Below are 12,777 nucleotides of genomic sequence, written 5' to 3'. Positions count from 1 at the left end.
CTCTCGCTCTCTCTCGCTCTCTCTCTCTCTCGCTCTCTCTCGCTCTCTCTCTCTCTCGCTCTCTGCCTCGCTCTCTCTCGCTCTCTCTCTCTCTCTCTCTGCCTCGCTCTCTCTCGCTCTCTCTCTGCCTCGCTCTCTCTCGCTCTCTTTCTGCCTCGCTCTCTTTCTGCCTCGCTCTCTCTCTCTCTCTCTGCCTCGCTCTCTCTCTGCGTTGGCCCCTGGGGGTAGAGTATAGTAGTGTGCTGGCTGTGTGAACAGAGCTGTGATGTGACGCTTCCTGACAGACCAGGCTCAGTACAGCAGAGTGCCCTGGAAGCATAGCAAGCCGTTGAGCGGACGCCCCAGAGACAGACGCATGCACGGCCAAAACGTCTGTTTAATGAGGTATTAGAAACCAGGCCAACCTTAATCAGGCTTAGATCCAGTGAGAGTACACCCAGTACATGACTTAATAAGCTCAGGTACAGTTTAAAGATGCGTAGCCAACATGTATACACAACCTCATCATATAGGCCACATGTAGGATTCCAAAATATGGATTATTATGTTTAGAATATATGTATTTTATTATGATTATGTTCCAGTACACCATGCTGTCGGGCCAGGTGCCATTCCAGTGTCAGGGGAAGAGTTTGACCCACACCAGCGCTGAAGAGATCATGAAGAAGATTAAACAAGGAGACTTCTCCTTTGAGGGAGAGGCCTGGAGGAGTGTCTCGCAGCAGGCCAAGGACCTTATACAAGGTGAGCATGGCAGGTGGAGATGAGAGAGTTGAAAGGTCGGGGGGGGTGATATGACGTCAACTTCAGGAATGCTTTGCTACAAGTTGGGAAAACATTAGTAAATTAGTTGATGTGTGAGTCGACCTTAGTGTCGTCTGGAAGCAGGTGTAACTCATCTAGAGTTCAGCATGTCTTTGCTGCTGCTGCTCACCAGCGGTGGTGTCTGTAATGTTCACCAGGTGTCTGTCTGGTCCAGGGCTCTCCAACCTTGTTCCTGGAGAGCTACCGCCCTGTAGGTTTTTCACTCCAACCCTTATTTAGCACGCCTGATTCTAACAGTTAGCTGGTTGATAAGCGGAATCCGTATGGCTGAATCAGGTTTGTTCCAACTGCGGTCGGAGAGAACCTACAGGAGGATAGCTATCCTGGAACATGGTTGGAGAGACCTGGTCTGGTCTGTTCCCCCCCCCCGAGATGCTGTGTTGACATACAGTATTAGTGCTTGTAATATCCATCGTTGGTGTGGTACCTATAGAGCTGCTGACTGTGGACCCTGACAAGCGGATCAAGATGTGTGGTCTGAGGTACAACGCCTGGCTCCAAGACGACAGCCAGCTCTCCTCCAACCCTCTGATGACACCAGACATCCTGGGCTCCTCCACCACCGTGTCCGTACACACCTACGTCAAGGCTACCTTCAACGTGAGCTTTATTCATTCAATCAGGAGGGGGAGGGGGGGGGCATGATGAGTGAATTGCAGGTTTGTATTAGAGGAGGCAAGGAGAGTTTTTGACAATATCCCCGTTTCAGTTCTTCCAAAAGGGATGGGGTGATGGCGGGTATAAATCCGTTCATGTTTTTATGAATGTGTTTTAGCCTTGTGTGTTTTATTGTAGTTTACTATTGTTCATGTCTTGTTTGTAATTGTATTTCTTATGTTTGTTGTTGTTTTTATTGTGGTCTTGGTTTGTGCTTCTCCAGGCGTTCAACAAGTGTAAGCGGGAGGGTTTCCGTCTGCAGACGGTGGACAAGGCCCCGCTGGCCAAGAGGAGGAAGATGAAGAAGACCAGCACCAGCACAGAGACCAGGAGCAGCTCCGGTGAGAGTACCCACTCCTCTTCCTCCTCCTCCCAGACCCACCAGGACACCCACTCCTCTTCCTCCTCCTCCCAATCCCACCAGGACACCCACTCCTCCTCCTCCCAGACCCACCAGGTGAAGACGGGTGGAGACTTCAACCCTCCACTCCAGCCCTCCAACACCACCCCTGTCACGACACCCCTCGCCCTGGGCTCAGACAGCGACCTTGCCCCGGAACACCCGCACCCTCCAGCCTTCCACTTCTCACAATGAGAGAGAGACAGACGGTGTATTAGAGGCGGATCAGCCTGAGCGAGGCTGATTCGCTAATCTGAATTTGTAGGTCAGTCTTTCTGTGCGGTCACATGCAGTCGATCTCAAAACATGCACTGAGCGAGCGAGGGGGAAGAAGGCAGGGAGAAGGACTGCGCCGTCAGAAAGACAGCTGGCAGGGAGAGCCCTCTATCGTTCTCTTGCTCTCCTTCCATGGCAGCTCGCAGTCAATCAGTCACACGCATGGACAGCGCACGCACGCCTCCAAACTGAGCATGCAGCGGGAGCAGGAACCACCTCCCAGTCATTGCTAGCAATAGACACACGCCAAATGAAAAGGGCTGCCCTATGGATTCAGGGCTAGACAGCAGAGAGAACCCTCTACAACCACAACTCTGTTTCAGTCATGTCTTTTTGTTTGTTTGTTAGTTTGTCAGGAAAAGTAAGTGGTCGTCCTGGTTGTGTTTCTTCGGGGGGGGGGTTTATACTGGTGTGCTGCGTTACTTTAAAAATGGAACGTTAAGCCACAAGTACTGCAGCTTATCACATTGGGATGAACCTCTAGTTTTTAAAGCAGAGCACATTTTGCAGGATTTTATGTATGACAATAATGCAGACCGAAATTCTTTCTTGTTTTTACGTTAACTTATTAATGGTTCACAACTGTTTATGATAGATAGATATGTTCAGACCACCAACCTGAGATCTAGACCCAGTTTCACCTCATTGCAAAACGTTTCAATGGCAGGTTGATGTTATGTTTCAGGCCTAGTCGGTGTGTTGTTGTGGACTACAAATAGTAGGGTAGGATCCTCATATACATCAACTTGCCTTGAAGGTGCCAAAAACCTCTGCCTTTTCTACATTAGATGCTGTCACTTGCCCTTGTGTGTCAGACTAGAACTGTGTATTCTCTGTCTGTCGTCTGTCTGTCTCTCTGTCTCTTGTCGAAAGTTTTAGAACACCTACTCATTCAAGTGTTTTTCTTTATTTTGACAATGTTCTACATTGTAGAATAATAGTGACGACATCAAAACTATGAAATAACACATATGGTATCATGTAGTAACCAAAAAAGTGTTCCAAAAATCAAAATATATTTTATATTTGAGATTCTTCAAATAGCCACCCTTTGCCTTTGACAGCTTTGCACACTCTTGGCATTCTCTCAACCAGCTTCATGAGGTAGTCACCTGGAATGCATTTCAATTAACAGGTGTGCCTTGTTAAAAGTTGATTTGTGGAATTTCTTTCCTTCTTAATAGCCCTATTTGGTGAAAGACCAAGTCCATATTATGGCAAAAAACAGCTCAAATAAGCAAAGAGAAACAACAGTCCATCATTACTTTAAGACATAAAGGTCAGTCAATCTGGAAAATTTCAAGAACTTTGACCACAACTAAAGGACACCAATAAGAAGAAGACTTCCTTGGGCCAACAAACACGAGCAATGAACATTTAGACCGGTGGAAATCTGTCCTTTGGTCAGATGAGTCCAAATTTGAGATTTTTGGTTCCAACCGCTGTGTCTTTGTGGGACGCAGAGTAGGTGAACGGAAGATCTCTGCATGTGTGGTTACAACCATGAAGCATGGAGGAGGTGGTGTGGGGGTGCTTTGCTCGTGACACTGTGATTTATTTAGAATTCAAGGCACACTTAACCAGCATGGCTACCACAGCATTCTGCAGCGATTCGACATCCAATCTGGTTTGCACTTAGTGAAAAGCAGCCAAGAAGTGCTCAGCGTATGTGGGAACTCCTTCAAGACTGTTGGAAAGGCATTCCAAGCTGGTTGAGAGAATGTTAGGAGTGTGCAAAGGGTGGCTATTTTGAAGAATCTCAAATAGAAAATATATTTTGATTTGTTTTGGTTACAATATGATTTCATATGTGTTATTTCATAGTTTTAATGTCCTCACTATTATTCTTCAATGTAGAAAATAGTAAACATAAAGAAAAACCCTTGAATGAGTAGGTGAGTCCAAATTTGACTGATACTGTGTCTGGCTCTGCCTCAGACTAGTACAAACAGTTCACTGGTTCCTATTTTTAAAGGAACATAAAATAAATCTCCTCTCATGTCTTTCTCTGTATTATAGCGTTGCAGGACTGAGATGATGGTTGGTTCGCGTTCTTGGGGACTCGCACTGTGGTTTGAACTCTTGTGATGCACATCTTGACATGTTGCTTTGCGAAGAGCGCCTCTACTTGGCTTTCTTTATCTACTTCCGTTTGAAAGCATTGAGCATTTTAGAAACGGCTTTCTGTGGAAACACACTTTTTAAGGTAGCTAGCTTACCCTGTTAAGATCTGCGTGCGACGTTTCCTTTCTATGCAAGTACTCAGACATGTTTGCCCATCCGAATCGTATTAGTGAGGATACTTAATGTCTGAATATCTGTGTGACACTGTCCGACTGTCAGAGGCTAGAACTTGTTTATTTCTGGACAACAGGGCACAGGGACTTTTCAGCTGAGGGCTTCATTTGAACTTAGTTCATGCTGAAACCATGAATATATTATTGCTCTCCCCATTTCATACAGTCCACTCCAAAAAAGGTCTGAAGCTATAGCTTGGTATGTCAACAGGGAACACTGTTTATATACACACACACACACGCACTTCTCAGTTTCATGAACTAAAAGGCTGAACCCTAGAAGCTAAATAGTACAAAGCTCTTCTCTTCTGACTTCAGTCTGCACGAGTTCCCTCCCTGCTTCTTTTCTGCCCCATTAAACCTAAAGTTGTTTGGGTCTATTAATAGACTAGAGGGCACAGCCACAGAAGAGAGGAAGCATGGGATGGGAGGACCGGAAGAGAGGGTGGGGGGGAGTTAAGGAGAACGGGATGGAGAAGAGGAAGGAGTGTGTCCTATATTGAACTCTCCTTTGGGAGCTGGGAGTCTAATCTGCTGTAGCGCTGGCCTGTTTGTTCCAGAAAGGGAAATGCTCAACTCTCTCTCGCGGTTTCGTGTCATTTTAGGTCAGACTCGCTCCAAGCTGACTTGTCTTTTTATTAACATCATCTTCACACTTATTTGTGTGCCGCCCAAACATTTTTGTTTCCAATTTAATTTGTAATGTGCATCCTCTCTCATAGCTATGCTATTTTTGAAATAAGCTCGACCCCACTTGGCTGGTTCCAGTTGCCAGGTGAGTCCTGTGCCTGCTCAGCTATGAGGGCTGAGCCACTGCCTATTCATGGCCTCGGTTCTCTCCCACCACTACATTCAATACTATTGGTGGTACAGACAGACACATCCCACATTGTCTTGGGCATGGTTCTCTGGAGCTTGTCTTCCTGAATAGTACTGTAGCGGTGGGTCCTTTCAATAGGCTATAGCCTAAATATCCAACCTTCTAACATGCAAATCAGCTTTAATATTATCGACCTTTGCACTTTTGATAGGTTTTTGTTTTGGACCATGTTTTTTGTTGTTGGAGAAATTCAATTGATGGTTTGTTCACGGTAGATAATTGTCCTCCATTTGGAATGGAACATCAGTCTACGTAATGTTTGACACTACTGCTCACCCCTTTAGTTACTGCCACGGCGTACGTAGCCTAGCCATCACTGTGAAAACAAAAACCTGTGTGTTTGGTCCATTTGACATGCAGTATATGGTTTGGTCACTTAACACCCCATCATTCAGGTGTGCAGGCCAGCCAAACCATGGATGTTCTTCAATACGGCATTATGTTATGAACTGAAGCACATAGCGGTGTTCTGGGTCTTTTTAAATGTTGTCTATCCATGTAAAATGATGGTGTGTGTGTGTGTATGCGCTGTTGTTCGCTGTGAATCAGGTCCCTATTGTTTTAGTCTTGTTAAAATGGATGAATCTTACATGCATCCTAAATTAGAAAATAATTTGTTGTACTGAGATGTTGTTTATGTGATTTTGGTTTGGTCACGAGTTTCATAAGGGAGAAGATTTCCAGTCGCTGTTCTAATTCTGAAGTCTACAAGGGACATTTTCTTACTTAAAAAAAAACGAGGAATCATGAAAACACCTGTGCGTTGATTTGAATAGCTTTAGCATCACAGAACATGTATTTATTTAAATTTGTGTTGTCTATCAAAAATAAAATGTAATTCATTTTTGTATTTTTATTAGAAAGTAAAAACTGTAAATGATGCAAACGTTAAGTTAATCAAAGGGCACTCCGTAGTTTTTAAGATGACATGTCCAACGGCAGCCACCAGAGGACAGCGTTGACCAGCTCCTGGCTCTAATGAACTGGTACTGAGGGACCGTCCTAATTCTCTTCTCTGTAGCGCGTCATCCACTCACTGTGCAACATTAGCGACTATATATTTTATATTTATCCATGGAAAAGGCTTTAAGAAAATATTTGGAAGGAGTTATTTCATAGCTGTTATATCAAATATGTTAATTTTGTTTTATCTAGCTGGGCTAGAAATTGTATTTGCGTTAGGAGTCATAGAAGTTAGGTAGCTACGTGTACATTTAAGAAATAACTAAAATAATAATCGTATTTTTCTTTGTGTCCTAATGCTGTAAATACTGTAATTATGCTACTCCATAAGATTCTAAACGGTATGACTTTTAAAAATATCATTCAACTGCATGTATCCAATGCATTGGGTTGTCTTGAAATGGGAACTTTTACAGAGGGAGAATGACATTGAATACTAATGAGAGGATAAAAAAAGAAAAAAATGAAGCTGTGTTTCAAACGATGAATTTTGATGTGATTTCTACTGTATTTTGTTTGTCAGGAAAATAAGGTTAACGTTTGTGTGTGACCCTTGTATTGCATTGTTTTGGGTGAGAACGAGTTGAATCAACTCGCATATCATTGGAAGGGAGTGTGTTTTGTAAACCAATCCTGTTGGTATTGCTTGTTTGTGGTTTGTTTAATATATCTGTTTAAATAAATAATGTTTATTTAAAAAATAAAAGTGAGGGCATTAAGGTTTTTGATTTGAATAATGTAATACTGTAAAATATCTAAGTTCAAGTCTTGTGGTACGAATGTTTTTGGTAATACACAGCTAAATCCAACTGTACCATAAATTAACTAATTTGGCAGAGATTAATATTAAAATGAATTGATGTCTATGATTATTTAATTACTTCATAGTGACTTGGTTTAGTAGAGATTATTTCACATTCTCAGTAGTTCAAAGCTAAGCATGGAGGAGTCCATATTTATAAACTGTATTTTCCTGCCAATAGTTACTGTTCAGTATCTGGACAGCAGAGGGGGCTCAGTGTCTGTGGCTCTGTCAGTGGTATTCCCAGCCAGTACTATGTGAGTTGTCATGGCTGTGTCAGTAGTGGTATTCCCAGGGGGAATGTGTGGCAGCATCATTCTACTACCATGTAAATGAAATGCAGTCACATCGGAGGGTTGCTTCAGTTGTCTGACTGAAATGTTGACGTGAAATTCAAGGAAAGAACCCCCAGCGCACTGTGCTTGCAATATGTAACTTTTATGCCCAAATGTCCTATTCAGTCTGGATCTGAATTCTGGCCTTTATTCTTGGACAGTACAGCACTTAGTTGCCTGCCCTTGTTCAATAAAGGTAAACCTAATTTAATGAAGTCGCTTTCGTATGATTTTTGTCCTTTTGCAACTGATGCAGCGAGTGAGGGAGACAGAAAGAGAAGCAGACAGAACAGGCAGTTTGTGTTTTTGAAGGGGCAGGACTGTGGGAGAGGGTAGGGGTTGGGAGGTATCCAAAGGGGGAGGACTGTCTTGGGGGGGGGGGGGATATGACTGGGGCAGCCGTATGATAGAGTGCTTTGAGGTGGGTTATGGTGGTGGTGTGTGTGTATGTGGTAGGTGGGATTTGACTGGAGAGGGGTGAAGTGGCTTTGGATCCTGGAGAGAGACTGGAACCCTGGATGCCATTTCCTTTTGTTGCTCTCCAGTTTTGACTGGCTTGCCCTGGCCCAGCATGATGATGATGATGGGGCTGTTTCTATTCTCTCTTGCCTCCCCCCTTTCTACTCTCACCCCACCCGGACCCCCCTGTCCTTGTCCTGTTCCCAAAGCAATGTTCTGCATTCCTGGGGGCCACCAGTGAAGCAGCTTTAGATGGAGGGCCGCTGGTTCCTGGGTGGCCTCTTGTGCACCGGCCCCTGGGGGAGGAGACAATGTCTTATTAATTGACTGGGCGTCTTGTCCTGGGATGAGGGGAGGAATTTGGAGAGGGGGAAGAGGGAGCGGGGAGCGGTGACTGGTAAAGAATCATTGGACACTTTCCTCAATTTATTATTTTATGATTCACATCACTGGGGCGGGGGCTAATGATGTAGAAAAATTCACTAAAACTGTATATTGCCCAAAATGTCTGTCAGGATTTGTTTGATATCCCTTATCAAATACTATTTTAGTCTTTAGTTTTCAGCTTTAATGTGAAACTTGGTTTTGCATCTGGGATATACATTGCCTTTTCATTTTTTTTATTTAACCTTTATTTAACTAGGCAAGTCAGTTAAGAACAAATTCTTATTTACAATGACTGCCTAGGAACAGTGGGTTTAACTGCCTTGTTCAGAGGCAGAACGACAGATTTTTACCTTGTCAGCTCAGGGATTCGATCCAGAAACCTTTTGGTTACTGGCTCAATGCTCTAACCACTAAGCTACCTGCTGCCCCTTAAAGTTTTCACAACTCTTGACTTTTCTACCTTTTCTTGTGTTACAAATGAGGATTAAAATGGATTTAATTGTCTTTTTTCTTCAATGATCTACACAAATATGTGGAAGAAAAATTCTAATCTTTAAAGATGAATGAAAAATAAAACCCTAATATATCTTGATTACATAAGTTTTCAACCCCCTGAGTCAATACATGTTAGAATCATCTTTGGCAGCGATTACAGCTGTAAGTCTCTTAGAGTAAGTCTCGAAGAGCTTTGCACACCTGGTTTGTACAATATTTGCACATTGTTTGTTTTTAATCTCTTCAAGCTCTGTCAAGTTGGTGTGTTTCGCCATAGTTTTTCAAGACGATTTAATTCTAAACTTTAACTTCACCACTCAGGAACATTCAATGTTGACTTGGTAAGCAACTCCAGCATATATTTGGCCTTGAGTTTTAGGTTATTGTCCTGCCTAAAGGTGAATTTGTCTCCCAGTGTCTGTTGGAAAGCAGACTGATCCCAGGTTTTCTTCTAGGATTTTGCCTGTGCTTAGCTCCATCCAGTTTCTTTTTATCCTGAAAAACTCCCTAGTATGTGCTGATGTCAAGCATGCCCATACCATGATGCAGCTACCACCATGCTTTAAAATATGGAGAGTGGTACTCAGGAATGTGTTGTTGGATCTGCCCCAAACATAATGCTTTGTATTCAGGACCAAAAGTTTTTTTTAAATTGCAGTATTACTTTAGTGCATTATTGCAAACAGGATGCATGTTTTGGAATATTTGTATTCTGTACAGACTTCCTTCTTTTTACTCTGTCATTTAGGTTAGTATTGTGGAGTAACTACTCAGTTTTCTCCTATCACAGCCATTAAACTCTGAAACTGTTTTAAAATCATTATTGGCCTTATGACAAAATCCCTGAGCGGTTTCTTTCCTCTCTGGCAGCTGAGTTAAGAAGGACGCCTGTATCTTTGTAGTGACTCGGTGTATTGATACACCATTCAAAGTGTAATTTATAACTTCACCATGATCAAAGGGATATTCAATGTCTGCTTTTTTATTTTTTCCCATCTATCAATAGGTGCCCTTCTTTGGGAGGCATTGGAAAACCTCCCTGGTCTTTGTGGTTGAATCTGTACTTGAAATTCACTACTCGACTGAGGGACCTTACAATTATCTGTACGTTTGGACTACTGTTGTACACAGAGTGACTACATGCCACTTATTATGTGACTACTGAACGTATTTAGGGTTGCTATAACAAATGGGTTGAATCCTTATTGACTAAAGACATTTCAGATGCCATTTTTTTGTATTCATTTGTAGAAATGTCTAAACAAAATTCCACTCGGACATTGCGGGGTATTGTGTGTTGATCAGTGGCACACAATCTCAGTGTAATCCATTTTACATTCAGGCTGTAACACAACATGTGGAAAAAGTCAAGGGTTGTGAATACTTTCTGAAAGCGCTCAATCTAACCACAGACTGAATAGACAGACCTACAGACAGCCATCTCATCCATCCTTCTCCAATCAAGGAGAAGTTGTTGGGCAGTCAGACACTGTCAGGCAGGTTTGATGGAGTGGGACATGGGGGTGGGTGGGGGGTGGGGTGTGGGACAAGTGCAGTGTCTCCCCATGTGGTCCTCCCCCCCCAGGTGCCCTAACCCTAATCCCATTACATGTGTCCCCATTAGGCCTAATGGAAGGGGCCATTGTCCCTATAGCCCTCCCAATCACCCCAGACACCTTGAGTCACTAAATTCTGCCCCCTCCCATCATGTTTGGAACGCTTCCCACACAACGGAGGGTCTCCATGCCAACCCCCGAAAACCCCGCACCCCCAGAGCCATATACCGCCGTGTGGTAGACAACTCTCAATGTGTTCCTCATTTCCGATGGGCGGCAGGTCGAGATGGGCTTCCACCGAGTGTGTCTGTATTTATATGGCTCTGCTGCCGACCGATACGTCAGACTTTCTTCTAGCTAGAGATACAGGCAGGACAACTCACTCGATGATATTACATACAGTGGAGGACAGGAGAAGTGTGTGTGTGTGTGTGAGAGAGCGCCAGAGAGTGAGAGTATGTATGGTATGTGTTGATGTATGTGGCTCATCTTGTCTTGCGTGTTTCAGGTGACCTGACACCCATGCTGCATCCATCACAGCGACATCGCCACTGAGACGTCATCACGCTGGAGAGGAGACTGATTGAGCTGACCTTCAGTCCTGCCCCAATGACCCCCTAGCTTCCTGTTCTTTATGTAGCCTGCACAAAATGCTACCCTACCAGAGGTATTAATATCACACACACACACACACACACACACACACACACAGAGACAGATGGGGTCTAGTGAGAGGCTAGGGGAGGGAGCTGAGGACCCACTTTCAATTTACCCCAGTCTTCCCCAAATGGGGGAAAACAAGGGAAAGAGTGGTGTCCCCTGTCACACACGGACTCTAAAAAGCAGCTACTGTGCTTTTTCAAGTGAGGCATCTTCTCTTCTCAAGAGAGACAAAAAAGGAGAAGAATGCAATTGTGCTCCTGTGTGTGCTGTCTGTGTGTGGTGGAATGGCTAGAGAAGGAGAATGGCCACTCTGGCCTGGTCTGGTCACTTGTCTTCCCTGTGTGTTGGTCAGTGGCCCTGGGAACCTTACGAACCCTTATGGAATCCCTGTGAACTCATGTGCACATCAGGGCTGGTCTGATCAGATGAGCTGTGCTGCTGGTCCTTCTCGCTCTCTCTTACTCTTTCACTCTCTCTCCCTCCTACACTCTCTCTCTCTCTCTTACTCTTTCACTCTCTCTCCCTCCTACACTCTCTCTCTCTCTCTTAGTCTTTCACTCTCTCTTGCTCTTTCTCTCTCTTTATCTCTTGCTCTCCCTCTACCATCTGCCAAACACATGCCCTTGTTGTCTGTGCTCATGTATGCGTGCATGTGTGTGCGTGTGTGTGTGTGTGTGTCCTTGTGTAAGAAAGAGTTTAAACTCTGGGCAAATATGTGGAGGTCTGCCACTACTCTGTGCTCGCCGGTTACCATGACAACGGTTCTATGCTCGGGTTTGGAACAATCTCATTTCTTTCTTATTTTCTTTCTCGTGGTTTTGAAGTTGATACGGGTTGGCCTTGAGGGCCATGGAGCATAGGAGTGCTATCATGTTCGAAGGATAGGTCTCCTAATAGACTGTGTCAATAGTTTCTGATGTAATCATGTATACGTACTGTATTCTGTATTAATCTATTCACATGGTCAGCAGAGCAACATTTTTTTTTCTTCTTCAGGATCTCTCCATTGATACATAGTTTTCATTCTTCCAAAGCGAAATGCCTCCAAGACCATGGCCATGCAGTCAATAACACCATTCATATGGAAAATAGACATCTTTTGAACAGATGTTTGTGTGTGGATGTCCTCTATCTTATACACAGTGAGCATGTAGACATAATATATGCATTCATACACTGAGTGTACAAAACATTAAGAACACATTCCTAATATTGAGTTGCACCCCTTAAATATTTTGTCTTGCCCTTTCACCCTCTGAAAGGCACCCATACACAATCCACATCTACATTGTCTCAAGGCTTAAACATCCTTCTTTAACCTGTCTCCTCCCCTTTGTCTACACTGATTGAAGTGGATTTAACAAGTGACATCAGTAAGGTGTCATAGCTTTCACCTGGTCAGTCTGTCATGGAAAGAGCAGGTGTTCTTAATGTTTTGTACACTCAGTGTATATACCTGCAGGTCTTGGGCTCTTTCTCAATTGTCTAAAGTATATGTCCTTTCCTCATAGCCTTTCTTCATCTCTAATGATTGGAAAATACTTCACAGGTGAAAACAGTATGGTGGAAGCTCGTCATTAACCGGGCTTTCACCTGGTCTTTCTAATCAGTGCAGATGAAGGAGAGGACTGATTTCGAGACCTGGTCAGATTCATCTCACACCCGGACCAAGGCTCTGGCTTTTGCTACACCCAGGCCAAGGCCTTGTTTCTGTTTTTCTATCACATTTGGAAGTCTAATTTCCAGGAGACAGCTGTCATCTTCTCCAGATCCTGATCAATC

The 12,777-nt window shown here is 43.8% G+C and overlaps 1 protein-coding gene across 5 annotated transcripts in view; it reads left to right on the top strand.

The window, feature by feature from the left end:
* rps6ka5 (ribosomal protein S6 kinase, polypeptide 5) overlaps positions 1-3,254 on the top strand; it is a 38,309-nt gene extending 35,055 nt beyond the window's left edge. For 4 of the 5 annotated variants that reach the window (XM_045718002.1, XM_014197872.2, XM_014197862.2 and 1 more), the window contains 3 exons: positions 585-744; positions 1,259-1,425; positions 1,706-3,254. In XM_045718002.1, coding sequence (XP_045573958.1) covers positions 585-744; positions 1,259-1,425; positions 1,706-2,077 — 699 coding nt within the window. In that variant the 3' untranslated portion in view covers positions 2,078-3,254. The remainder of the gene's footprint in view (positions 1-584; positions 745-1,258; positions 1,426-1,705) is intronic. The other variant, XM_045717998.1, reaches the window with a different exon arrangement.
* Positions 3,255-12,777: the final 9,523 nt, after the last annotated feature.

This window comes from Salmo salar, chromosome ssa01 (genome assembly GCF_905237065.1).
Source record: "Salmo salar chromosome ssa01, Ssal_v3.1, whole genome shotgun sequence".
NCBI classification, from domain to species: domain Eukaryota; kingdom Metazoa; phylum Chordata; class Actinopteri; order Salmoniformes; family Salmonidae; genus Salmo; species Salmo salar.
This window is presented reverse-complemented; position numbering and strand designations above follow the sequence as displayed.